General features: G+C 38.4%; 1 protein-coding gene across 1 annotated transcript in view; it reads right to left on the reverse strand.

The window, feature by feature from the left end:
• The window catches only part of LOC146318276 (astrotactin-1-like), a 425,337-nt gene that overhangs the window by 8,902 nt on the left and 388,692 nt on the right, over window positions 1-27,743 (reverse strand). Inside the window, exon 16 of the mRNA XM_084732515.1 lies at window positions 17,431-17,535. Coding sequence (XP_084588641.1) covers window positions 17,431-17,535 — 105 coding nt within the window. The remainder of the gene's footprint in view (window positions 1-17,430; window positions 17,536-27,743) is intronic.

The following is a 27,743-nucleotide window of genomic DNA, read 5'->3' on the forward strand; positions in this document are numbered from 1 at the left end:
TATTCCTGGACTGGATCCTTGAAAGATTTTTTTTTTTAAGCCTGGCTCTGTAGTTTTATTAAACGTGGTATATACAGTACATGTTGTCAAAGGGACAGCTTACAAAATGATGTAATGTCAGTTTTGGAGATGTCAGCTGTAGAGATGTCTGCCTTCCTTCCACTAAAACAGGACTGAATGGCACTCGGTTTGTGGGACTCAAAACACCAAAAAAAAAAAAAAAGGAAAAAAAAAGACATCTGAAAAATTCGAAACCAGTGTTGCTTTCCACAAATCATGACTCATTTACTCAATATAACCCTGAGACCTTGTTGTGAGCAGTTTCATGTAGGAACCACTTTCTTTCTACTCAGAGGAAAATAGTCCCCACATAAAACAAGGTCTGTGGATTATCTTCAGAAACCAGGTCATGATTTTGGGAAAGTGAAACTGCTTTTCTTTTTTTTTTTCTGCTTTAAGCCGAGTGCCATTTAGTCCCATCATATTGGAGAGAAAGCAGACTAAATAGCACTAGAGAGGGCAGGGGACAAATACTTATTTTTGTTGGCAAACTGTCCATGTAAAGCCTTTGATACAGTGCTCTAATCATAAAAGCAAAGTGTTGCTGATAGCAGCATAAGTTGATGGCACTAGCAACAGTAGCTAGTAACATTTATCGTGTTCATTGCTTTAGTTTTGTGTGTTAGCATGCTAACATTTGCATTAAACATAGTACAGCTGAGACCGTTCAGAATGGCATTAGTGTTGCAGGAATCTGGCTTAGCCATGAACTAATAACAAGGTATAATTTAAGGTTTATCTCTGTTAGTAATAGTTAACTGTGTTAGTTTTACAGGTATTTGGCCAGAAATAAAAGCACAGGACAAAGTGAGATTTTGAACTAGCACTAGATTAAAAGAGGATCACTAAAGTTAACGTAATTCACCCTGTGCTTAACATGAATGTGTGTAAAGTATCTAATTGCTTTGTAATCCACCCAATAATTGTCAAGATGTTTAACTCAAAACCACAAAGAAGAAGACATCTGACAGGATCACCAGATTCATTAGGACACACCGTCTGGGGACAATGAATGTACAAAATCTGTGACCAGTCCATTTTATTGGATGACTGAAAACTTTCACTTGATGGCGGCAGTAAATGAAGGGGCAGTAGATCACCAAAAATCATCAGGATTTGATCCCAGGGCAGCATGAATGAAAAAGGGATATGCCACAAGCAGACCGCAGACAGCGGGCATGTTTTCAGGGCGCAGGCATCTATTTGAGCATTAAAGACCTCTGTTATACTTTTTAATCTGGGTTTGTCGCACTTTATTAGCTGCAGGTATTTGAAATTACAGTGGGTGACAAAGAAATTTCTTCCAGGCGTCTGGCACCAAGTTAAACAGGTTTAGTGGACATGTGAGCCAGCTGCTTTCTATTCATGAACGCTTTCGACCAAAGACTGCTGATTATACACAGAGTCCACATGCGGACATGAAGCAGCGCAGGCTCACATGGGTGAAATAACAAAAAAAAAAAAAAACCTTTCACCACACTCATGCAGAGTGAAATCCTCTTGATGTGAAAACAATTTCAGGAGTGCTGTGTGTGTGTGTGTGTGTGTGTGTGTGTGTGCAGAGTTCAGGTGCCTACACAAGTGTTTCATAATACCTGACGAAGCATCAGAATAAGAATGAATAACGCAGCATAGGAGACTCAGGCACAAAATACATTTTTCTTACACTTTCCTATAAGCTTCAAACAGAATGCAAGAGCTCTCATGTTTACAGTTTGCCTCTTTGCATCTGAAAATTCTCCTTTCTTTTCATGATTTTTCCCTGACATCAGCTCATAGAGAAGTGCATGGTTTGTTGGGACCTGTGGGCCCTGAAAGTGGTAATTATAATGATAATATTAAACGCTGACTTATAACTAACAGCAGCAAAAAGCAGAAAAGAACTGACAGTAATCACACATTATATCAGTCTAAAAGCAAGTAAGGTTGTGTTGAATACATTCGACATACACTGAATATATCCTTAAAAAGTTTAGTTGGCAGGGGTCCAGGAGGCAGGTAGTTTATTTCCAGGCTGAAACCACATAAGGCAATTTATTTATTTGCTGCCCTCAGCTGCACTCAGTTTTTACTTTCTGTTTTATGATATTTTGCTGTATTCAGATTTTTTTTTTTAACCCTTCTATCCCAAACTCAAAAGTCCTTCCAGACACAGGTGTTGCAAATTAGTATTCACTACAAACACTATGATAGTTGCATTGGATAGTTATAGAGTTTGTGTCTCCCTGTACTGTGTCTGTCCCCAACAAATGAGCAGCAAGGTGTTTCTTTATTGTGTACTGTGACAATATGAGTAACACCCATTATTTGTCCCATGTACACATTTTTCAAACAACTGCAAACAGTTACCTTAATCTCAAAAAACTTACCATCCCAGGTTTGTGAGTGTTGAACATTTTAGAACATCGGCATCATCAGCATTTCCTGGTTAGATTCAAACTCTGGGAACTTCCTGCTTTCATCTTTAGTTTTCTTGAGTTATATATAAGCTTCTTTCTACCTTGCTCACCATGCTTTCTCAGGAGTTTAAAGGGGGTGGCGACCAAACACTTCCTGCTTTATGTTCTTGCTGACATCAGCAATGATGTCATGGGTGGTGCCATGCATGCAGGAGTATTGTATTGCGTCAATATGTCATGCTGATAGGTTGATTTTAGAAGTTTAGAATTTAGAAGTTTAGAATTTATTTCAGTCTGCAAAAAGAAATAAGAACATCGTGTATTAATTTATAGATTCATGTAAATAAATGCATGGTCTCTTACAGAAAATTGCAGACAGTCCAGTGCAAAACATTACAATAAAGTAATTTAACATAACTTAGACACTTCTGCAGTTTGAAAAAGGTGTGGGCTGAAGCTACAGTTTATAACACCTACACTTTTAACAGCACATCATATTTAGCAGTCGATAACAAAACAAACCAAAACAGGCAAACAAGGCAAAATAAGAACAAAGACAAAATACAACACACAAAAACACCTTATAAAAGGCAACTTACACACTTTAAGTTCCTGTACCCTGTCCTTGTATGTCTATGTTAGAATCTGATCATCCAGTTTCATATTTGATCAATACATTATGTTTAAACTTTTGTTTAAACCTACTTAATGTTCTACATGTTTTCTCCTTTTACTCAGTCATTCCCAAACACAGATTCGGGACCCACATGTGGGTCACAGAAGATTTTATTTGGGTCACCAAATAAATAAAAGCCTATGAAGGAAAATTCTGAAAATTCAATATCTAAAATGTGTGCATTGTTTTACTGTTGAGAGCAAAAGATGAGAGCCTGTGAATTCTGATAAAATGCACTTATTTTGTCTCAGTTATGAAACAGGCTAAAATGCCCCATATGTTTTTTCCTGATGAAGGGAGACGAAAAATAAAAAAAAGATAAGATGGTCTGTTTACTCAGTCTAAATAAATTAATTTCTCATTTATGAAATATTTAAAATGCGTATGATTTCATTAAAATGTGTCAAGATAATACAAGGTGATGCAGAAATGGTAAAAATGGTCAAGAATGTTTATTTATGTACAAATGAACTCTTCCCAATATTTATTGTTAGGGCTGAACTGGTTCATGATGGTTTGTCATTTTTAAAAAAGTGGGTCCCCACAAAGAAAAAAAAAAGTTTGTGAAACACAGCTTTAACTGACATACAATGTAGTTTGGTATTGGTCCTCACCAACATAAAAACACCTCTCAAAGCATATTGACTTTCTCTCTTTTGAAACAACTTTTGGATACTTTCAGGTGAAAATTGTTTTGTTTGTTTTTTTGTTTTTTTCTTGCTCTGTACATAATTTGAGCTGTTTTAAAGTCGATCAAATCTTAAAATTTCAGAGCCTTTAGTTTAATAAATAACGAGTTTGTTGGTTTTCTGTGTGAAGTTTTGTTCAGAATTTTTAAGGCTCTTTGTGTGAAGTATGAAGATTGGATTTTGTCATGATTATAACAGTTTCTACAGCAATGAAAAATACAGAATCTAAGCAGTGTACACTGATCAGCCACAACATTCAAACTGTCTAATATATTAATATAGTGAAGGTTCTCCTCATGCTGCCGGAGCAGCTCTGACCCACTGAGACATGGACTTCACAGGACCTCTGAATGTGTTGTCTGGCACTAAGACGTGAGCAGCAGCTCCTTCAGGTCCTGTAAATTGTGAGGTGTGGCCTCCATAGATTAGGACGTGTTCATGCAGCACATCCCACAGACGCTCCATCAGACTGAGATCTGGGGAATTTGGTGGCCGAGTCAACACTTTGTATGGGCACTTTACATCATTACCAGTATTACATTTGCATAAAGGCAAAAGGAACTTTTTCTTATAAACACATTATAAGAGCTGCACCCAATGATTTTTAAACAATTAATCTATTGATTAATTTATCTATTAATCTAAAGATTATTTTTTATTATTCAATTATATAACAACTAATTTACCTAAAATACAAATCAAAAACGTGTCTCATTAATATTTTAATATTTTACTCAATCATAATCCTGATAAATAGACACATAAAGCACAATAGAATAATGATAATAGTGGCATATTTTCAAGTCTAATTTCCACCCTATTTAACAGACTCCATGTCAGATGCCTGATCATTAAAATACTGGTACTTTTAGCCATTTCTGACTGAACAGAAAGTACAAAATGTCAGAAGTCATGCAGACATCACTTTTAACATGAGTGTGATGAAGAAACATCTATTTTAAGTGACTTCTACTAAGAGAAACATGTTCCACATGTTGGTAATCGACATATATCATGATTTGGTGCTGACAGAAAGGAAACAGGGTGATGCTGCTCCTGCAGGAGGAGGACAGGTCGCTTGGTGCTTCACTTCCAGCACTCGTGCGGAGCAGCTGTCCAGCTGTGGTTACTTATGTCCAGTTTGTTGAGCTGAAGAGAGACAAACTGTTGCATCTCTGTCTAAAACACTCTCATACTTTAGTTGACCACAGTGAGTCTGGCACTCTGCAGCTTGTTCTCAGGGTGAATCCGTCCTGTAACCGGACACAGCATTCATAAAGACGTGTCGATGCACGATATGCAAATTGATGTATTTTTGTTATCAATGACGTTGATTACATCGACAAATCACCCCAGCCCTACACATTATACATGTTGCTGAAAAAATGCTGAAAAAGACCGGGGTTTCCCCCGGAAAAGTTGTTGGAAATGAAATAAAATCATCATTATAATTATTTTTATGGTGGCTAGTTGTACCTTAAGATATTGATAAAAGCTGACTTGAGATGTGAAAATATGACTACGTAGTAGCAGTGACCTCTCTGTCAAAAATGTGTAGTAAGGAAGGAGCGTTCAGAGTCGTAGTGGTGAGTCTGTGGTCTGACTTTAATATTTTTCTAGATAGACTGTTGTTATACATAGGCTAGTATTATACTGCACATATTTGAAATATTTCTTATTTTTCTTGCATATATTTTACGGTTCATTTTCTATTTTACTTATAATTTATCTCTTTTCACATATACATATATTTCTCCTCTAGAGTGTGAGCAACTGTAACATGAGTGAATTTCCCCTTTTTCTGAGTCTGCTTCTGAAATGTTGCACATGTCCCTACTCTCTTGTGTGACTGGGGTCTTAAATAATGTGTGGTTGATGTCGAAATAGAAGTTAATATCTCACATTCTCCAATGAATGATCTGCCCATTTTTTATTCGGAAAAGTCTCTCATTTAACATTCAACAACCTGCTGAGTTCTGTGCCACATGTAGCCTGATTTCTAACTGACGACGACACCATCCTCTGCTGTAGCGGCGAGACGTCAGAACGACTCGGAGGTTAGGGATTAGTGTTTCCCTCTTTATTTAGACCAGGATAAGTGGCAGTAAAAACCTCCAGGTTAAGGATTCTTTTTATAGCTAATTTACACAGTGAATCTCCCGCAGGGACTTTGTGTCCTGGGAGAGACCTAAGCTGAAATGACAGGTTTTTACCCACAAAGGGACTTCTACTGCAGTGTATATAACACTGTCAAGAAGACTGTGGACTGCAGTATTCATTTTGAAAGAAAATTTTGACAATAAGTGTCCACAGACGTCCTTTTCTTTTATGACTAAATTGTGGTGACGGCGCAAATGTAAAAAATTATAGACAACAAAAATTATGATGAAAATTACAAGTAAAGACGAGATGACATAGCTGCGTCTGCTCAACCTAATTAGATCACATTAATCAGCCACCTCAAAGCACAGAGAAATCTAAATCTAAAAGTGTGTGCCCCATTTTCACTGGCAGCCTGTGAGGTGACAGGACAGAAAAAGAAAAGAAAAGAAAAGAAAAGAAAAGAAAGTGGGGAGATGACGTGAACGCTTGTTTTCAAACCAAAGACAGGCTAATTGAGACGGAGCGCCGTGTGGATTAAATATGTGCAGAAAAACAGCTGAAAACACGCCGCGCCACAGTGTCTGTTGAGGAAAATATCAGTTATATAAATTGTCTGATTCAATAACATTTAGGTTAATTCCCTGTTGCTGTGTTCCATTAATATATTGTTGTATTTAACAGAGCAGAGCTCACAGTAAAACATTTCCTCCCTCTAAAAGATAATCTATGATTTCTTATCATGAACAGACACCGATTCATTCAGCAAACATCTAATGTAATTCAGTATTAGTTTCAGCTCCATGTAGAGAGAATAAACCTGTTTATCTGCCTTAACACTTTTTTACTGATGATTTATTACAACAACTGAAGACCTCAGTAAGATATAAAACATCTGTTTTACCAGGTAATAAACATTATCAGTGTCTCATAACCTATAATGACGCATCAGATATGATTTATGCATTCCTGCTTATATGACAGGGGAGATCTGGGCTGGTAGTAACATTTCATCCATTACTGGGGTGGGTTGTAACACTAACCAGGGATAGATGTAACAATGAGAGCTAATTTGCAGATTTAAGATCCACAGTACCCAAGTAGAATAAAGAGAAAATTTGACCAGTGACCAGAAAAGATTACGACTAAAATTATAGATTAACACTTTGACAAAAGCAATGACTAAAATTATAACTAAAATTAAATTAAAATTGAGCTCCTGGAAAACACAACTGCAAGGTTACAAACTACAAGGTTTTCTTTTTTTTTCTCATTGAGTTTTATTAGTAGTATTTTTTCTTTTATTTTTATGTGATTTCTATTTATTTATTTCTACATATTTTTCCACTTATTTTTATTTAATTATTTTTTGTAGAATTGTACTTATTCAGTATGACCAAACAAACAAAACATTTTTTCCCCTGTGTATTTATTCATTTTCTCTGCGCTCATGGATGAAAATTATTATTCATCCCTACATACTAGAACTATGTCTGGACATTGAGGGAATGTTACAACTCATGGACTGTCTCCCAAAAACATTTATGACCTTGCTGTGTCTCTGAACATGTGTCCGTACTCTACGACTGTACCTGTTTAAAGGAAATAAAAGGAAGTAAAAAAACTGAGTTCCAATGGCTAAATTTTGACTAAAATAAAACTCAAACAACTACTAAAATATGACTTAAAATCATTGAAATCTAACCCTGATTATAACTAAATTGAAAGTTCATGTCAAAATGAACACTAGTGGATTATTTGGAAAAGGTAATAGTGATTTAATGGGAAATAAGCAAAGTCCGCACAAATTTTGAGTGAACAAATGAAGTCCATGACAAAGCATGTCTGATACGACACGCTGACCGCTCCACATCAAAATGACCAGGCGCTCAGTGGGATTCCTTCTCAGCAAATATTGGAAAGCAAAAGTGCAACAGCAATTTATTATTATCATTTCCAGGAGCAGCAGTATTAATATCTCAGCACTCATGCTCCGCTCGCTCTTACTTCTCCTCCAAAATTAAATTAGGAGGCCACTGAAGTGAGAGACAGAGAGCGCAGTGAGGATGAGCGATGGGGGGGGGCTTCGCTATCAGATGTAAAAATCAGTAGCCTCACCCCTCCGGTGGCTGTTGAAATATGATGAGCTAAAGTGGGAAATGGGAGTAAAAAAAAAAAAAAGACGGAGGCTGCCGAGTCGCTTCTGAGTGAAGGGAAAATAGAAACTGTATCCTCGCAGACGTGGCAGCCACTTTCAAACCACAGCAGCACCATTGGAAATGCATTAGAGGTGACACGGCTGTATTTACAGTAGGGCAGCTGCACTTATCAGAATGGAAACTATTTACAATGGATCTATGAATAATGCATGCACTTAAAACATGACAAAAATCCAAATTGTGAAATGACACTCTTCTTGTTCCAGCTGGGCGGAATGATTGAATTCAACAGATTTTACATTACCGTGAAACAACGGCAACAGAACAAGTCGAGTTATGTAGCGAGGCAAATAAAAGGGAAAAAAAAGGAAGATATATTTTCATAGAATAATACATTTAGTACTGAGGAACCCGTCAGGAAATATTCAGTATAATCCCCGACATGTCAGCAGCCAGGAGCAGCCTTCAGAAGAAGTATTGCTTGACTAAATACCTATCCACAGTTATCTTATTCTGTGAAGTTTCCATGGCAGGCACTGTCAGAAAGCTTTGGTCTCGCTATGGATACAGAGCTTTGTGATATGTGACAGGCTATCAGAGAAACAGAGAGAAAGACAAGGAAAATAAAATGAAACACATATTTCTCTCTGACCTCCTTTCCGCCGATCTATCCATCTACCGTCCGTCTCAATATCCGTCATCATATTTGCATGCGATATCCACTTTTTACCCGTCAGAACGGCCCGATAATGTCTCATAAATAAAAGCACATTTGAAAATGAGAAAGTCGGAGCAGTGTTCTTTCTTTGTAACATATTTTTTTCTTCCTTGTGTCAAAAGCTAAACTTTATTTGCTTGTTTGGAAAATATCAAACAGGAAATAAAATATAAAACACCAGCAAAATTATGACAGGTGAAAGCACCAGGAATTAATCATACGGTAAGAATAGATGTGCTGCCAGAGCCACGCCAGCCCCGTTCTCATTCCCAGCACGTCGAATACCTACGTCGATATCCTTCGGCGACTCATATGAACACATAAATAAAGGTCTACCTAAACAACAACAAAAAAAAAATCAATGTCTGTTCAAGTGTACACTAAATTTTTTTTTACCACTGCACTTTGCTGCCAGGCAGGCTTTTATTTTGGCACTACATTTTCTCAACTTGCGTATACTCCTACAGATAGGAGCGCCTGCTTCTGCTGCGCTCTGTATCACCACCAATCATTACAATGTCACATGACTTGTGACTTGTTGACCTGAGCAGTGACTCCTGTGACTGACTCCAACCTCTGTTCAATATTGTTATTAATACTTGGTATTATAGTTTCAAAATAAAGGTATTATGACTGGGACAGCACTCCAGTGTTTCCCCTCGTGTTTCATTTTGTTTCTCCTGTGTTTCCAGTGCTCTTCTGGATTCTTGGATCTTCGGTGCTATCTAGTGAACCGGCCTGCATTTCCAACAGTTTAGCTATGTCTTGCATTGGGTCTTACGCGGGTTCAGTGAACCCCCAGTTAGGAGGCAGTGGTAAAATTTCCATAGCTAATAACTTTCACTGGAAAGAACCACAAATAAAGTCGTAGCATGTGCTATATTATTATTAATATTTAATTTACATGATGAAGTATAATGTGTGTTTTGTTGCTCTTTTGTGTTACTGGCCAACCACACATGGCACTTTAATTAACTGATTAACAAGCACAAAATGTCATGAATTCAAATGCTTCTTACTGTTAATGCAATTAGTACAGTAACTTGTGGCTCTGCCATCTGAATTAGACTAACACAACATAATATCTGCCACCAGCTGGAAACAACTCAAAACACTGAACAATGAAGATGCAAAGTATGCGCTGCACTCTAACCAGGGATGAAATGCAGTAAACTGAGGTTTGCTGCAATAATTTAAATCTCTGATAACTGCAAGTGAAGCCCAAAAAGTGAAAGCACTCAGAATTCGTACTTTATTCAAAACACTTCGGGGTAAAATACCAGCAGGATGGCTTTACCTTCAATGGCTGGCTGTGGTGAAATGCGCCTCATGCGCCTCTCACCGAGAACAGATGGCCAAAATGTCTTGGAGAATTCAACTGAAACCTCAAAATAAGTAAAGCTTTACTTTTTAACTTTGAGTGATCGCTGACTTTATCAGGCCGACTATATCTGACACTGTGGAGCGCACAGTGCCAAACTTCTGCTGCGCGCATTGTCAACGCAAACAGAATACGGACTCTATCTCCGCTTAACAGAAGAACTTTAAAAACACCAAATTACTTGCTTTAATGAATTTCCTATGCATGATAACACTTCCATGAGGCTGTTCAGTCAGATAGTGACAGATCACAGGCAATAAACATTTCATCCTTGCAGCTATAGCAAAGCTCACGCTGCATGCAGCATGCACAGTTTATATTATGTTTATTAAAATGTTGAGATGGCAATCTTCTACCTAAATAACATTAAATGCTACAAGATAACAAGCGGCCAGATTTGGAACCCACATCCATCGGGATTGTGCGCTTCTGTTCCCAGGACAGAAACTGCCTAATTTTTGGGAAGAATATTAATCCCTACTCCTCATCACATCTCACCAGTTAATATTTCACAGGCCAACAGTTTTTGCCCCCTCAATGTTCAACCCCAGTCAGTGCCCGAGGATGCATCATCAACAGAGGGTGTCACAGATTGCACAACATGCCAGCTACAGTTCTCAAGGATGCTATTTGTTGGTTCCAATGTAATTTATTTTTGGTCAGAACAGTTCAAAATTAGGCGTGCAAACCAGAACGGAGCCTGTTCCATGTTGGTGCTGGTGGCGTCTGTGTGTTTATGTTGGCGTGGTCCTTACTTCCTCACTCTGCTGGCTCCTGGATCAGTTTATCCTGCACACCTGTTCATAATCAGTTCATCAGCTCTCACAGTCCGCGCACCTGCCTCTCATCACGACATCAACTGGCAGTATATTTAACCTGGCTCCAGCCACTCTTCGTCAGATTGTCGTTTCAGTTTTGGTCGTAGTTACACCCTCTGCCAACTTTGATTAGTTTGCTCTTCGTGATTCATTATACTCACGTTTCTTGAGTTACCAGCGTGCTTCTTTTACGCCCCATGATCACCACCTGCCTGCTTTCCTCACGTTTGTTACTCACCGATCTACCAGCCACTTCCTAGCCAATGCCGCTTCCCATCATTCTCTCTACCCAAGCCAGCCCCTCCGCCATTATTTACTCCCACTACCACCAGATCCCCTTCCACTGCCATCACTCCCTCATCCAGATTACCTTCTTCTTATCTATCGCTCACTGTCTTTGTCCTGCATTTCAGCCTTACCAGAGACAAAAGCAGCGCCTGCAGGAAAGTAAAAATGTCTGTGGCAGTCGCAAAATTAGGCTTTTAAAGGTCTTATAACGCAATGGTTTGATAGTAATGTAAGTGATATAAGTATGTTGAAATATTTTTGAGAATTTTGACAAATCATGTCATAGCAAAACTAAAAAATTATTAATTAATTATTAAAACCAACACTCTAATTGCAATTTCTTTTGGTGAAACATCAACTTTAAAGATAAAACCTTGTGCCAGAAACCCCCCCTTTCCCAGACAAGAATTCACAAAGTCAAACAAATAAAAAATGTGTTAAAAGTCTTCAAAATCTAAAACTAAGAATACCTACTGATAACAGTATGAAATATGCCATTATATTTTTTATGAAAATGTTGGCTAGACTTCCATTAACTTTGTCAGACTTTTACAAAAACATGATTTAATCAGGCATAAAAAGGGTTGGCTATACTCTAAGGACCCCTGTCTCACTTCCTGGTTAAAAAAAGGGAATAAATACTGCTCAAACACTGGTGAACTTTATATTTTTCATCAGATTTATTAAATAATATTGCTACCAGATGTGTCTAAACCATATCATGTCAACTCTGCAGTTCTTCTAAATCAAAACTACATAAGAATTATCATTTTAAAATGTGGATTTTGATTCACATTAAAAGAAAAACAGGCCACTCACTATGACTATGCTGTGAAATGAAAAAAAAAAGGCAATTCCTGTCCACATTTAATTAAAAATTTTAATCACTTGTTGGCCTATTACAAGGTTTAAGAGTTTGACTCTTTGAAAATATGTTTCCTGCATAATTGAAGAATAAGAAACAAAAACCCTTCAAAATATGGTTTTGTCCCAATTCTCAAGTCTGAGTAAAAACTTAAAACAGAAGGAAGAGCATTTTTGAAGAAATAATTGATTTTGAAAACACTGATAATAGAGGAATTTGTAAGAAAGGAGTCTGTGTGGTCTCTGTATCCCACAGAAACTAACTTTTTCTCATGAGAAAATGACTTGGTAGTGCTCCCAGGTAATTTTTGTAGACAGACTGGAGAAACACTTGAACAACACAAGAGCCGCTGCATCTTTTCTTTTTTGGCAAACTCAAAATAACATCACAGCCAGCCCAACAGACCCAATCATTATTTTTATGATTGCGACATCATTTGACAAAATGAGCATCACTGCAGTTTGATGACAACAGCTGTGCTGTGTGATGACATATATCAGTGTTTAAGTGATCACAGGAAATAGTATTTTTGACATCACTGCAACACAATTGTCTGTGTCCTTGCTGGTCAAGTCAAATGTCAGTCTACTAAACCTCCGTTCACTCTCCTCCTTCTCTCTGACATCATCTGTTCAACTAAAATGACAATTAAAATGGACAATTATAAATAAAGTTAGAGAGGAATGAACGTTGTCGTCTCAACTTTACTGGCACACAGCCGCCGAGCCTCACTGAGCTCCTTTCACCTCGTACACACCGAAAGAGCAAGCCAGCGTTTTAAGATTTACACACTCCGGAGACTGTTTTGGAAAAGCTCTGCTCTTGGGAGAGAAAATGTTGTTTTAATCTGAATGGAGGGCTGAAACAGAGAAAAAGATGCATTTACAACTTAAATCAGCTTAGTACTAAAGCTGCAATCATTAATCAGTTAGTTTTTTTGATAACCAAACATGACCAAACACTCGGTAACACTTTACAATAAGATAAAAAATAAAATAAAACAAATTGCCACTTTTTTTGGACATCTGGAGATGCCTCTTGGTTGCTTAGCAACTGTCATTGTCTCTGTCAATAAAACTTAATGAGAGGTCTTGATTTCCAATTTCTTGACATTAAAACACAATTAGCTAATTATACTCAATTAAAAATAAAGTAGGGGAGACCAGGGATGGTTGTAACACTCAGCACCTACAGCTCTACAGCTACGGCTATTACAGCTCTCAATTTTTGAAACAAAGTACCCTTACTTATTACAAAAAGCAATGTTTGCAACTTTTTGGGGGTTTTATTTTTGTACTTGTTTCCAGCCTTTTCTCATTGGCTGTGATTATTTTTTTGTGGTGGAAATTTGTTATTGTTAATGTTAAAATGCTAATCTTGTAAAAGACATTTAAACGTTTCAAGCTCTGAGTAATTCTAGATTAATCTAAAATTTTAATCGAATCACTGATGGTTATTATGATCCTGCAGAAAAATACTGTTGTGAATATATATAATCATTACAGTTTACTGCACATGATGGTTTGCATATTGATAAATAAATAAATATATTTTAAAAATTTTACATTTTTTTTTTACAAAGATATTTCCATCATGAGAGATAACAGAGTTTGGAAGTCAAGGGCCATTCTAGTAGTAGTGCAATTCTGCCACTTCTAATGTTAACCTGGTGTATTTAAAGCTCAAAAAGCCAGGAAATCCTATACAGAACATGCATACATCAGCCATCCTACTTTAATTTAATACATCTATTTCTGGAATATGAAGGCAGCTCAAAACTCACATTATTTTTGTGGCGTTGTATTGAAACTGTACTGCAGTGTAGAACAGGCTGAACAAGAACAATGCTGTGTCAACATAAATCTGCTTTTGACACAGGCGATGGCACGTCCCATCATCGCTTGTCATCACACTGACATTTCCACGTCTCTTATATACAATCTGTAAATCTGTTTAAGGCTCTTCTGTTTCATATAAAGTAAAGGAGACATCCGTTCCTCCGGGCGCTGGCTGTAACCACTGTGTGTTTGCTGTGTGAGGCAGTAACCTAACTTTAGCACCTCATTACGAGGCCCTGGGTTTGGATGCTCCCGGGAAAGTCCACTTTTTTTTTTTTTTTAAATCTAACTGCTGCAAACTTTTGCTATCTGGAAATCTGCTTTATTTTGTCTGGATACATCTGTCTTCATAAGCACCCCAGGACTGTGTGTGGCTATTTGATATTAAAAGGTATCATGAGTTATTACACAATTAACAGAGGGGGTTGAGGTTGTAATTATAAAAGTCAGGGGCTGCTGTGTCATACAGCTTTGCGTTCCTCTTGTTTGGTTGTGTTTCTTGAGCAGCTTTTTAGTTTGTGCCCTTTTGAAGTGACATTTTGCTAATTTGTGATTAAAGGGAACTTAACCCTCGCCCATGTATTGCCTTTCAGGATTCTCTCAAGCTCCGCGGCTGAGCAGCACACACCACAATCAGCCCATAATTGACTGTTTCAACAAGAGTTTAATTTGATATAATGGACCCCGACTTGAACCTTTTAGCACCACATTACAACACTGGCAGCAGTGTGCCCTGTGGTGATGGTCTTTATATGTTCAAGAACTTTATTACCATAAAACTCCTCCTGCTGCCGATAAGGACAGATTTAGAAACGTGTGTTTTTCTGCCGGCATATTTTCTGCATCCTCATTATTCAGTTACAATTTAGCACATGTAAAGTGAGAACATCTGACAACAGCTAAAATAAGTTTGGCACTGAAAGATGAACACTTTACCCATTTCTTCAAGTGCAGCACTATACTGAGCAATTAATGAGGGTAAATAAAGTAAAGTGCTTGGATAATAGTCCACTAAAAGTCTGTATATTTTGAAATGAAACCAAAAAGAGCATCTCAAAACTTTAAATGGGCCTACAACAAGCAAAATCTAATTAACTGTATGTGAAACAAAAGTGGGAAAAGGAAGGAAACGTGGGAATTATGGCTGAGGAATGGGAGTATTTATGTGAGTTGCAGTGGAAAACTTTAAGTTGAGCTTTAAGGAAAGAGTTCGATTTTGAAAACCTCATCAGGTTCTTCATTACTACAGCTGAAAAGAGTCATTATAACAAATCGTCTAACTGCTAGAAACAGAGTGGGCTCTCCCAGGCAAAACACTGTCATATATTCTGGTCTAACCCATTAGTGATTATGAATTAAGAGGTTGAAATCTGGCATGGAGGTCAAGTGTGTGTGTTTGTGTGTGCATATAATGGGAGTGGCTTATCACAAAAAGGTGCATAACTTCCGAATAGATTCACAGACTTGATTCTGTGGAACGGTTGGCCATGAGCCAAACGACAGCTGATTTAAGTTAATGACAACTGGCAAAAAAGGTGGCATGGCAGTGGGTGTGGCCTATAATAGAATCATGTACCATGACCAAACTCAGAAACCGTTTTGTCGTAGACTCACATAGGAGGCAACATAGCGCTCAGCAGAGTTCCTTTATTGTTAGTGATTTATGCCCCATCCCCAGTATTTTAGTCCCCCCTTTCATAATGCACTAACCATTTGGGAGGTATCGCTTGACTAAGCAGAGTTCATTTTCCATTGGTGATGGTTAGCCTTTACTTTAGCAACAACCCCTTACCTGTTTTTAGTGCTTGTGGGACTTATCATTGGATTAATAGTATAGTATTAATAGTATAAGCCCCACAAAGTGACACAAACAACACCGCCAGTCACAAATACACCTTCAATGATTCTCTGAGTCAAAATCAACCCAGCAGCTCACTTCAGTTCCAACAACCCATCACAGAAGAAAGAAAAACACCTTCCTGTTACCTGGTGGCTGGCTCTGGTGGCCCAAACATGTCTGGACATGTCCAATAAAGCTGCTAGATAGAGCGTCCATGTTTCAGGTTGCTTTCAGATCGTAATGGTGTTTGATACCAAGATGCTACACTTTAGCCACAGCCCTTTCATAACTCTCTGAACTTTTTCAATGATACAACTTAGCCCCACCCTATATAATTGAACTACATGTCCTTTATAACTCATTACCTGTTTTTTAGGCACTTGGGAGTCATCACAGCAGATTTTTCATTGATGATGGTTTGACTCGACCCTTACACTTTAGCCACACCATCTTTCCTAACTCATGGATGAGAGCAGCCATACGTCCCTTCCCTCGACCATGCCACATTTTGTGTCAAAACAAGGGCTGTGATAGTCCCAGCGCCAAATAGAGATGACTATTATTTTTATGCATGCTAATGTTGACTATGTAATTAGTTCCCCATAACTTCCACTTTGATGGGGGCAGACACTCACCAACACTTATTGGTTTCATTTTTTTCTATGTAATGACGTCGATTAATCAGCAAAGACGTAGCACGACTGTTCACCTGACTGTCCAAAGGGATTTTGGCTCCAAATAGCTCAACACTGATGTGATTTTCTTATTTGATGCATCTTAACTGGCAAAGACCTCAGAATTTATAATGACCACCAGTCAAATTAGAGCCGTTGTTTCCACCAAAAAAGTGGTGTGAGCATGAAGAGCCCAGATGGGTTGCTCTCATCTAGAAACCGTGCAGGAGGCATCACTGGACTCATCAGAGTTCCTTTTTCACTGCTGAAGGTTGGTGTATTATTTAGCCATTTTTCAATTGGTGTGACTTAGTCCCATTCTTTTTACTTTAGCCACAAAGCTCAAGTGTATGTGTGTAAATGCATGCACATGTGGATGCATTTTATGGCAATACCCCCGTTCTTTCTGTAAAGTGATTTGAGTACCATGAGGGCACACTCCCTGTTATTTTATACAGCTGATTTTTTAACATTTACTTTGTTGGTCCTTACTCACTTTGGTATTATCTGTTTTAATTCACTGTCACTACCTTCTGTTGAATGTTAACATTGTTTGTATGGACCTTAAAGTTCAAAAAAGAAGACAGAAAAATGAGGAAATATGTCCACACAGTATCTTCCGACACAAGATAAAAATACTTTCCACCCTAATGAAAAGATGACAGTCTGCCTGTTAATCACAGAGCTGATCAAAAATGAAAATTAAAGAAAGTACCCAAGCTGTTATGATGAGCCGCTAACCTTGATGTGTCATATTAATTACAAAGTGATAAATAATTGATAGCTGACGGTCTTGTTTTCCACCGCGGAGAACGTGAGACTCTGCGCCACAGAGATCCGAGCGTGGTCTCCTCCAGCATAAATAAACAATCCGTAATAACAAATGATATATATAATTAATTGCCAGAAGTGCGGAGTGATTTACCTTGAGAGAGGACCCACTGATTGAGTTTGACGTGGTACAGCACCGAGCGAAGACTCCAGTGCTGAACGAGAGGGTATCCAGACACCTCGCTGTAGTTCACCATACCTGCAAAAACACACAGAAAAACACATTTATTCAAATGGAAACAGTCCTTGGTGTGAGATTAAAGCAAAGCTCAGGGTAGTTCAGCACCACACCTGCAAAAGCATACGGAAAAACTGCAATATTATTTACTCCTATAGTGGAGGAAATTGCAGTTTTCAGCGCTGGATCAAAGGGTGGCCCCTACATCTTATTCTTGTTTACTTTACCTGAAGAATCAGGAGGAATATTTGATAAATATGAATATTATATTAGATGACAGGAGAGAGAAGGAAGCAAAGTCTCTGGTGTTAGATCAAAGTGGAGCCCGATCTACAGCACACCCTCCACAGAAAAAAACACAGCGGATGGCAACATTAATGTGAAATCTATTCAGATACAGTGATATAGCAGGAGGCAGGCTGAAGGCTTCGGCGTTTGATGATTGCGAAGGCCACTCGCTTGAATATACAGCACATTTTTTATTTTCATACATTTTCATATCAATGGCAGGCTCCGGAGACCTCCAACTTTTCCCTCTTTGTGTCAAACCTAAAGCCAATTTTCGTCAATTTCTGGGACGGTCTTCCTTTGTAGCGCAAAGTTCCTGCATGACTCTGAAAACAAACTCATTCTGACGATGTAGAACCGGGGCTGCACAATGAATTGCAATATTATCAAAACTGCAATACGGCCAAATGCAATATCAGAATCACAGAACCAGAATGAAATTGCAACTTTTTAAGGAAGAAAAATGTGTGAGAAAACAGTGCTATAATGAGGTGCTGCAGTGCTCCTAAAAATCCTGTTCCCCCGATGTAAGAAAACAAGTTTGTTTGGTACAGATCCTGACAGAAGTCACATCATCGTGATTCATCGTGATGAATAGTTTTTTTGTTTTTTTTAAAGTAAAAGTCACTCACAAAAGCTGACACTTTGATTGCAAAAATTATCATTTTGCAATTACAATGTCAGTCAAAATAATCAAAATATCACTTTTTTTAACCATATTGAGGTAAAATACATTTATAATTGAACTGGAGCAAAGTCTCAATCTGAGAATGAGAATCTGAAATTGCTATTTATTACGTCTGATAAAAACAATAAAAATACAAAGAAATTTATTCATGATCCTTAGTGTCTCATCAAAATTTCAGTGATTTTCCAAACTCTACGTTCATTAACTTTGATATTAATTAGCACTGTATTTGCATGAATCACAGAGATCATGAAGTGATCAAAAAAGGAGAAAGCTGTGAAGCTGTATGATATTGTAATGACTCCTAACTGAGGACCGTATTCTGTAATTCACACGATTCATTTTTCATCACCTGTAAAGCGTGCCACTTTCACAAAAACAAGAGCACGATTTACGCACAATTCGCGATAATTAAATGGTTGTCACAACCTACACTTGTACTGGCACAACAACAGTTTATTTCCAGAGAAAGAAAGCTGCTTAACCAGAAAGATAATTAGGCTGCATCAAATTTATCTTGTCACAGTTGATTATTTATTCGAGTGGAGTCTCCTGTATGATGCATCAAAAAACAGCAAAGAAATCAGGTGTTTCCATAGATTCTTTTTTTTCCGACCAAGGTGGAAAAGGCTGGAGACCGTGCGTGACATCAGGTTGAGGAAACCAGGATTTCTCTTTTTGCATAGCAACTTGAGGGCAGACAAAAAAAAAACACAGAGGGCACAGAGCATGATACTGAAAAAAAATCATGAATCTTCTACAAATATGTTAATGTAGAAAAGAAGCAGCACTAGAATCCAATAAAATCCAATAAAAAAGAGGCGTCTCTGTCCAGTGTAGTTATACAATTCAGTATTGATTTGGAGTCAGTGGGTCACATGACATGGAAGCCATTAAAAAAGCTGGTTCACTCAACAAACGGTAATTTATTGACGGCCCCTTAGTGAACTGACAGAAGCTGATTTGAGAGAGACAGGTGCAAAGGAAGCTTATCACTGTGGAATCACTGTCACTTTTTAACGGACTGAATAGACAAAGTATGCAGAGAATGATACAATCACAGCAGTTTTATCAGTTTTTGGGCAATTAATCAGGTAACATATCGGTGCTGTGCATTTGTGTTTTCTACCAGAGCACTGAGGTTCGATATTCAACTTCTGTAGGGTAAGATAACTTAGTTTCAGTTACAAACACACAGTCATTTGCCTCACGATTACCTTGATCTTGTAGAAACAGTGAGTATGTCATTCTCTCATTGCCTCCACACTCCTCCAGTGCCATGTGCACACTTGAAATAAGCGCATCAAAGCAGTTGCTGCAAAGGCACAATAGTTTTGGTGCACAAAAAAAAAGCCTTTAGCTTTATGCTTTTGACTAAACTTTCAAAGGCGGCAGCCAAAAGCACAAAGGCCTTTGAGTTTGATATGAAGGAAACACCCTGGAAATGTCCATCAAAATTTTTAGAAGCCCAAAGTGAAATTACTTGTTTACTTCTAATTTCCAAATCCCAAATATATTCAACAAATAACAGAGAAAAGCACAAATTCTTGTTTTTGAGAGGGTGTAATTAGTGAATATTTGTTATTTTTGCTTAATAAATGATTACAAATTGATTATTGAAATTGTGGGTTATAGATTGTCTGTCTAGATCTGGTTCCAGATGAACAAACCTTGATTTGCCACAACTGCAATAATAATAATAATAACAATGATAATGATAACAATAACATTAAAGCTGCACGCAGCTTTGGACGGGCGCTTGCACCCCCACAGCCGTCAGGGCATGCTGCAGCCACAACCATGTCACCAGATGCCACGTGGTGGACAAGGAACTCAATTTTCATTCCTTTTGGACACCACAGGAAGGAATTCGATGTTACTTCCGGTCTCCGCTAGGTGGCGCTATGACTCCTGATTATCATGTGCATGTGTTCACACGTGAAGTTTGGTGCAGATCAGACCATTTACAGCAAAGTAAAAACAATTTTGTGTTTCATGGCGAGACATCAAAAAAGGACGAAGAGGACGAAAAATTAAAACGAAATAAAATAATAATCTGAGCGAAGTCCTGGCACTGTTCGGTGCAGTGAGCTCCAGGTTCAACCACTCTCTTATCAAACCTCTTGTCTCTCCTCGCTCTTCATATTAGCCCTGTGTAACACAGTCAGGTAGCAGAATTCTCATGTCTGGCCAGCAATGACCTCCGCTTTAGTCAGTTAAAATGACAAACATCGCCAGCAGCAGATTATATCAACTGTGGCTAATTAACATTCATGGTTCATGGCCTTTTTGTCTGAGCAGAACTCTGTAACATCAATCTATGATAGCAAGTGCACGATGTAGATTTGTAGTTTAACAGAACCAACAAATTCTTCTCTAGTTACACTGTTTAGCTGTGTAACAATGTTGACATGTTGACAGTCATGTTTTTCATGCATGTCATATCAATAATTTGTCTTTATCAACTTAAGAGTTATGAAATAGGACCTCCAGTATCAGGAGCAAGTAGACTATGAGTCTACAGCCATATTAGCAGTTCGGTGAGGCTGTACTGAGGCATTCGATGTCTAAGTTTAAATTTAGATGCTAACATTTGCAAAACAACCACACAGGTTCAGCTGAAGTATATGATAATGTCATTAGGTTTGTAGGTGTTTAGTCATTAACCGAATATAAATTTGGACTTGATGGTATAATTAGATTCATAAAACAAAGAGCAGTGATTTGAAAAGTGTGGGCCAAGTGGTGGGCCTTGAAAGTGCCATGGTGGGCTGTGATGCCACTAAAAATATACAAATAAAACATTTTAAGTTTAAATTTTGCAAGTCTGAAATTACCATAAAATATTTCTGATTAATTTTAAATAAGTAATCAGAGCCAGACTGTCTATGATGCTCTTCCCAGCCCATCCAGCCTGTACTGCTGGGGCCTGGTCGACACACCCGTGTGCTCCCTTTGCCAGGACAAGGGGAACCTAGAGTACATCTTGAGCTGCTATCCGTAGGCTTTGGGGGGAGGCCGATACTGCCGGCAGCACAACCAGGTGCTCAAAACTACCTGCCAGAGATCCAAACCCATGGAGCAAACCATCAGCTTCATCAGAGCAGGAGAGAAGCCAGGAACAACACCGAAAGAAACTCCACACTGTTCTCCACACTGCACAGGACTGGCAGCTGACAGCGGACATGGGCAGGCAGCTTGAGTTCCCGCAGCATGTCGCCATAACAACATTCCGGTCTGACATCATTCTGGTGTCAGAGGCAATGAAGAATGTTATCATGCTGGAGCTCAGTGTGCCATGGCAGGACAGGATGAAGGAAGCCTTTGAGCGGAAGAGGGAGAGATATGAGGGCCAGGTCAAGACAAGGCTGGAAGGCAAGGTGCTTACCTGTGGAGGTGGAGCACAGAGGCTTTGCAGGACAGTCCCTGTATAAAGCCTACACTGCAATCACCATCACAGGTGAGAGGAGGAGGAGAGCCATCAACAATATTCTGGATAAATAGAGTGGATCAGTGGGAGACTGCTGCGAGGGCTCAGCTGTCGCAAAAACACCCAAGGACCCCAGGTTACATCACTGATGATGTGCCTGACCTTAGCCTCATAATCACCACAACAAGAACGGATGAAACAGAGCGACGGGATTTAAATCACGTGATATTCTTCACACACAAGAATACACAATTTTACAGCCATTACACCACATTTGGTGACCTGTTACACATTAACACCGGAATGTATTTTATACCTCGTTGTTGGTTCGACTGGTCTTGTGTGGCTTGGGTGGGCCTCAGAAGATTTACAGATTTCAAAGTGGCCCGCGGCATTCTTAAGTTTGGGAATGGCTGAAATGGAGCATCACCAAGATTATTACGATTCATTGTGAGGAGGACATGAATGTCTGTGCAAGATTTTTAATGGCAATCAATCCAATAGAGAATAGATAGAGATATTTCAGTCTGGACCAAGCAGACATTGCCATCCAGTAGCATGGTCATGCCCGACTTGCCGGCGGCATGCTAAAATAAGCTGAGGAAAATAAGCAGGGCATACCTGTTATTACATGTCAGATATGCATTGATGCCGCTTCTCTCATGTATCTACAGGATGTGAACAATAATTAGGCTGCCACTCAACTATGTAGTGAGAAGAAAACTACAGTACAGTACTTTTAGTTACAAATAAACATCTAGATAAACCCAACAGAATTTGACAAAGGACTGGAAAGGTTTCGATATTTAATTCAGATGTGATCAAAAGCTATTAAACCCCAGCCTTCCTGGATTTCAGCTGTTTTTTCTTTTTACTTTCACATGTGCAGATTTTCTCTGTAAGGTTTAACACAGCACTTAAAACACTCAAAACATTTCAGTGAAGCTCAAGGTAATCCTTCCATTAGTATGTTTTCATGTTGCTTTAAAACGGTGCTCCTTTGAAACCCAGTATATTATCTATATTGATTTTTGTTTCATTTACCGATCCTATCCCCGGCTGAAATCAATAATATATCTCCTCTGCCTGAAGAGGTCACCCGCACGGATGAAGGTTTATCATTTTGATGCGCTGCACGGTCTATCAAATGTTATGCATGCATCCTGCTCCGCTGAACCGATGACCTGTCGTCTTACCCGCGGCAGCATATAGTCAGCGGCAGATAAAACGCAGCATATGGACAAGTAAATGAAACTGCAGAGGGACACGTGAAGGGGAGGAAACATTCATCATGCACCGCAGTGGGAGAGACCTATGTTCTGGGACAAGGTTAGCATTCAAGGGCCAATCAGCCTCTCTTTTAACACATCAATTATAGATACAACATGAAGTGTTAGGGCACAGATTCTTAGTGAAGACGACTCATGTGAATAAATAATCTCCCTCTGTTCTCCTTCAGTTGATGGCTGTAAGCAAGAAATCACTTTCTCATAAAATAATGAAACCTTAGCCAGTAAAAGTGTGTATTTGTTTGTTTTAATTAGTGGCATCATTATTGCATAAAAACGCAGGATTGCCCTTTAACTTAAACATCACTCATATCGGGCCATAAGCAGAGCTGCAGAATATAAATCATCTCGTCTCCCATGGCAACTGACACCCGTGTCATGCTGCAGCGGTGGGATTACAGCCATACATCACTATGACTGCCCCAGCCGTGTGCACAAGCACATCCAGAAGGTATCTGGATAACTCTCGTGACGGAGGCACGTTTTCCCGCTAGCGCAGACGCGGAAGAGTGGAACGGGAAAAAACAGATGGAGGGAGGGAAAAGAGAGGGGCCGCGAGAAGCGCGCGTGCGGGGAGAATTCGCCGGGCACACGGGAGAGAGGCAAATTGAGACGTGAGAGGACGACGATAAAAAGGGAAAGGCGGCAAAAGTGGATGTGCGTGAAAAGGGGAGAGGTAAATGATAGAAGAATCTCTATCGTCACCGTAAGTGAAGGGCGGAGGTTTGTGTGCATGGCTGACATGACGACATGAGTCAGTGACCAACATGGAGAATTTGTCATATATATTCAGGAGCAACATATTCTATCACATTTACAGAAAGTCAGCCAAAGAATGCAATGAATTTATATATGATACTTAAGATGCTGTTCTGTGAACTTCACACGACTTACATATTATTACAAAAGTTTATGGAATGCTTTAAACTAAACTGTTGAAGCTATCGTGGGCAAACGGTACTCAAAAAGTTAGATAAATAGTTCAAACCTGCATGTATGTGTGTGTATGTGTGCTAGAATTCCCCACAAAGATAGAGAAACAGTAAATGTGTACATATATGGGTGGTAGGCGACACTGTGATGCATCATCTGGTTCAGACGGGGAACCAATGGAGCAGCAGCAGTAGAAGAAGATGGTGTTATCTAGCATGAAAATATTGGTGCTCAGCTGCAGATCCACGGGTCTGAGAGCATCATGACCCAGGCCACAGAACCCGGGCATGGAGCGGGGCTGTTCGCGCTGCGGTCCCCTGGACCATCACAGCACCCGAGACACGGCGAGGCTGCTCACACCGCAGCCCCCCCCCCCCCCCCCCCAGGACTCACGTCGCAGTCGGGGCAGGCAGCGCTCCAGCCCCCAGGCGTCTTGGACAGTGTTTCAGGGGGAAGGGGTGGGACACACACACCTAATGTTAAACACACTAGTCACAGTGATTTGAAGGGATAAGAAAATAGAAAAAAATAAAAATAAAAACATGAACTCAATATTCTGCCTAAAAAATGTACCAAAAACACTGTTTTTACCATTTTTTGTCTGAAAAGTGGATTTTTTTGATGCAACCAACCAACATGAAGCTAGAACAAAACATTTCTTGTGTCTCAGACTAGAAGATCTGTTTTTCATATTCTGTGTTAACATTTTCACAGAACTGAATATTCGATGGTTGTTGAAAAATTTTGTAAAAAATGCTCCCGCTGGCTGACGAGAAAGAGTTAATGTTGTAATTTTATTGTTATATGAACAACAACGTGAGCGTGTCTTGTAGTTGTGTTCTTTATAATAGTAACAGGGTTTTTTTTAGCAGTTATTCTCTGCTATTCTCTGTTTCCTGTCCAGGGACTACAGATGAAAATTAGCTTATAACTAACTCTACAGCTAAGAAACTGTCTACTGCCCCTGTTACATTAACAAATAAAATAATATAAAATATATAAATAAAAATCCCCATAAATACAGAAAAAACTGTTTTGTGAATCCCTACAAAGATACAAAAAAAAAAGTTTGTGTGTGTGAGTAAATTCCCCACAAAGGTAGAAAAAAAAACATTTGCATGTGTGTTGTGTGCACAAGTAAAAATATCTATGAAAATTTTTAAAAAGCTTGTATGCGTGAGTCAGTAAAAATCCCCACCAAGATTAAAAAGAAGTTGTGTGTTTGTGTGTGTTAATAAAAATCTCCACCAAGATAGAAAAAAGCTGTTTTTGCGTGTGTGTCAGTCATGTATGAATGTATTATATGTGCACACAGTTTAAAAAGTTATTGCATATTGAGACAAGTGTTTCTGGTAGTTGAAATAAAATGAATACAGTTTTTATGTGTAGCAACTCTCTAGACTCACTGTGAAATCATAAAGTACTACAAACACACACCTTTATTCATTTTATGCTCTGAAAAGCACAAATGCACATTATTTACTTCAGGTACTTTGTGCCAACCGCTTTTTTCATACAAGGAAAAGTGCTATCTATCTATTAGAGTTATGACTTTCTGGCATTCAAACATCGGTCTCTGACGTCTAAGTGTTCCATAATGGCTTTATTCATGCGAGACAGGATTGGTAGTGATGCAGCGTGTAGTGTTTGGGACCTGGCGTGTGAGCAGGAGCTCAGCCTCCCTCACTGCAGTGGCAACACTGCTGAGGAGCCGCAATGAACTGGAATGGAACGCTATCAAGTTATGGCATGAGGGACGCTCGATCCCACTTGTCTGAGCAACTAGATCGCTTTATACATTTCCGAAGTAATAATTTATTCATTGCATCCAGTTTTCTCACATGCTGTGTACGTGAGAACCAACACACTCTTTATCAAATTAAAAGCACTGAAATTTAAAGACCGGTCGACTTAAAAAATGAGTCAAATCACATATAAAGCAAAAAAAAAAATAAAATCAGTTATTACCCAGCAGAGTATCCAGAAGTTCTTTATAATGAGAGAAAGTCAACACAATCTGAGAGGAATTTTTATGTTCAAATGTCAACCAGTGAGGACCAGAACTCAAAGACACTGCATTAAAATCAAAGGAGTTACTCTATGGAATAACTACAATGATGAAATGAAAACTTGTCCAACATTAAATATATTTTAAAAAGAAAAGAAAAGAAAACTAAATTTAAAAGAATGTTTATGGATGGATGATCAGTGAGTTGAACTACCAAAGCAAGATCTTGATTTGTGTTGTATTTTGATTTTATTCGGCTTATTTGATCTTGCTGTGTTATGAACTTGAACTACATTTGACTCAATTCCGTTTGGTAAAAATTGAGGCAAAAAACAAAGGAAGAGTCAAGCATCTCAGATAGTTTATTGATGAACTATAACAAAAAAGAAGATAAAACTTGTTAAGTATCCACTTCTTCCTACTTGGACATGAATTATTTATTTCTGCTGTTAAGTTCATTTGTTGTTGTTTGTTTTTTCACACTGTACAGTATATTCTGTTGTATTTTCTTATAACCAGTGGTGGGAAGTAACAAAGTACATTTACTTGAGTACTATACTTAAGTACATTTTTTGAGTATCTGTACTTTACTTGAGTATTAATTCTTTTTGGAAACTTGACTTTCACTCCACTACATTTCAAAGACAAATATTATACTTTTGACTCCACTACATTTCTATGAAGATTGTCGTTTCTCGTTACTTTTGGGCTAAGCAGAGTTTTGAAGTCAGCAGCTGTTTTTCTTTTCTAAAATGTGATGGTCGCATGCTGTGTTCCTCACAGAAGGAAACCAATCACAGTACCCGATCTCAACTGGGACTGATGTAAAAGCAGAAATACATCATCCAGGCGCTCTCTGTAACAAGAACAAGCAAACTCTTCCTCTTTCATTCAAACAAAACTAATGGTGACAGCAGGAGAAAGACAAAATTAAATCTCAAGGTGTTATTATAATTAGAAAAAGAGAAATAATTCCAGGTAGGCTTTTAATGTTGGATTGTTTTTATCGGGACAAAAAAATACCACATAATTAATGTATATACTGCTCCTGAAGACAGATACTGTCATGTCAGAAAATGACAATAACTGTCCTTTTTGTTTTTGATTGTATTTCTATGTTGAAGTTTTTATAGGTGTTTCTATAGACTTTGTGTAGCAGAGTGGTTCTACAAGCAGGACAGTGCATCATTAGATGATTTCAGAGAGTTACAAGCTTCTGTAAATGCATCATGAAAACAATACAGCATGTATTGATATTAGAAAATGTACTTTGTAATTTGTAGTTTTGAATATTTAAGTATTTTTAAAAGCAAGTACTCTAGTACTTTACCTTGAGTAAAATTTCAGCTGAGCAACTTGTAGTTGAGTAATATTTGACCAGGAGTATCTGTACTGGGGTTGAGTACTTTGTCCACCACTGCTTTTAACATGTTTGAAGTAAAATGTAAAATGTGAAATAAAGGATTTGGTTGGATATTCATACTGAGAGCAGATAACCTGAATGAAAGATGATTACTGTGGTTTTCTGATTATTACTGAGGTAAGATGAAACTCCTTATTCAGACATTAACACATTTATTGAGGTGCTGGGGG

Source organism: Lutjanus erythropterus, chromosome 12 (genome assembly GCF_056507025.1).
Source record: "Lutjanus erythropterus isolate fLutEry1 chromosome 12, fLutEry1.hap2, whole genome shotgun sequence".
NCBI classification, from domain to species: Eukaryota; Metazoa; Chordata; class Actinopteri; order Lutjaniformes; family Lutjanidae; genus Lutjanus; species Lutjanus erythropterus.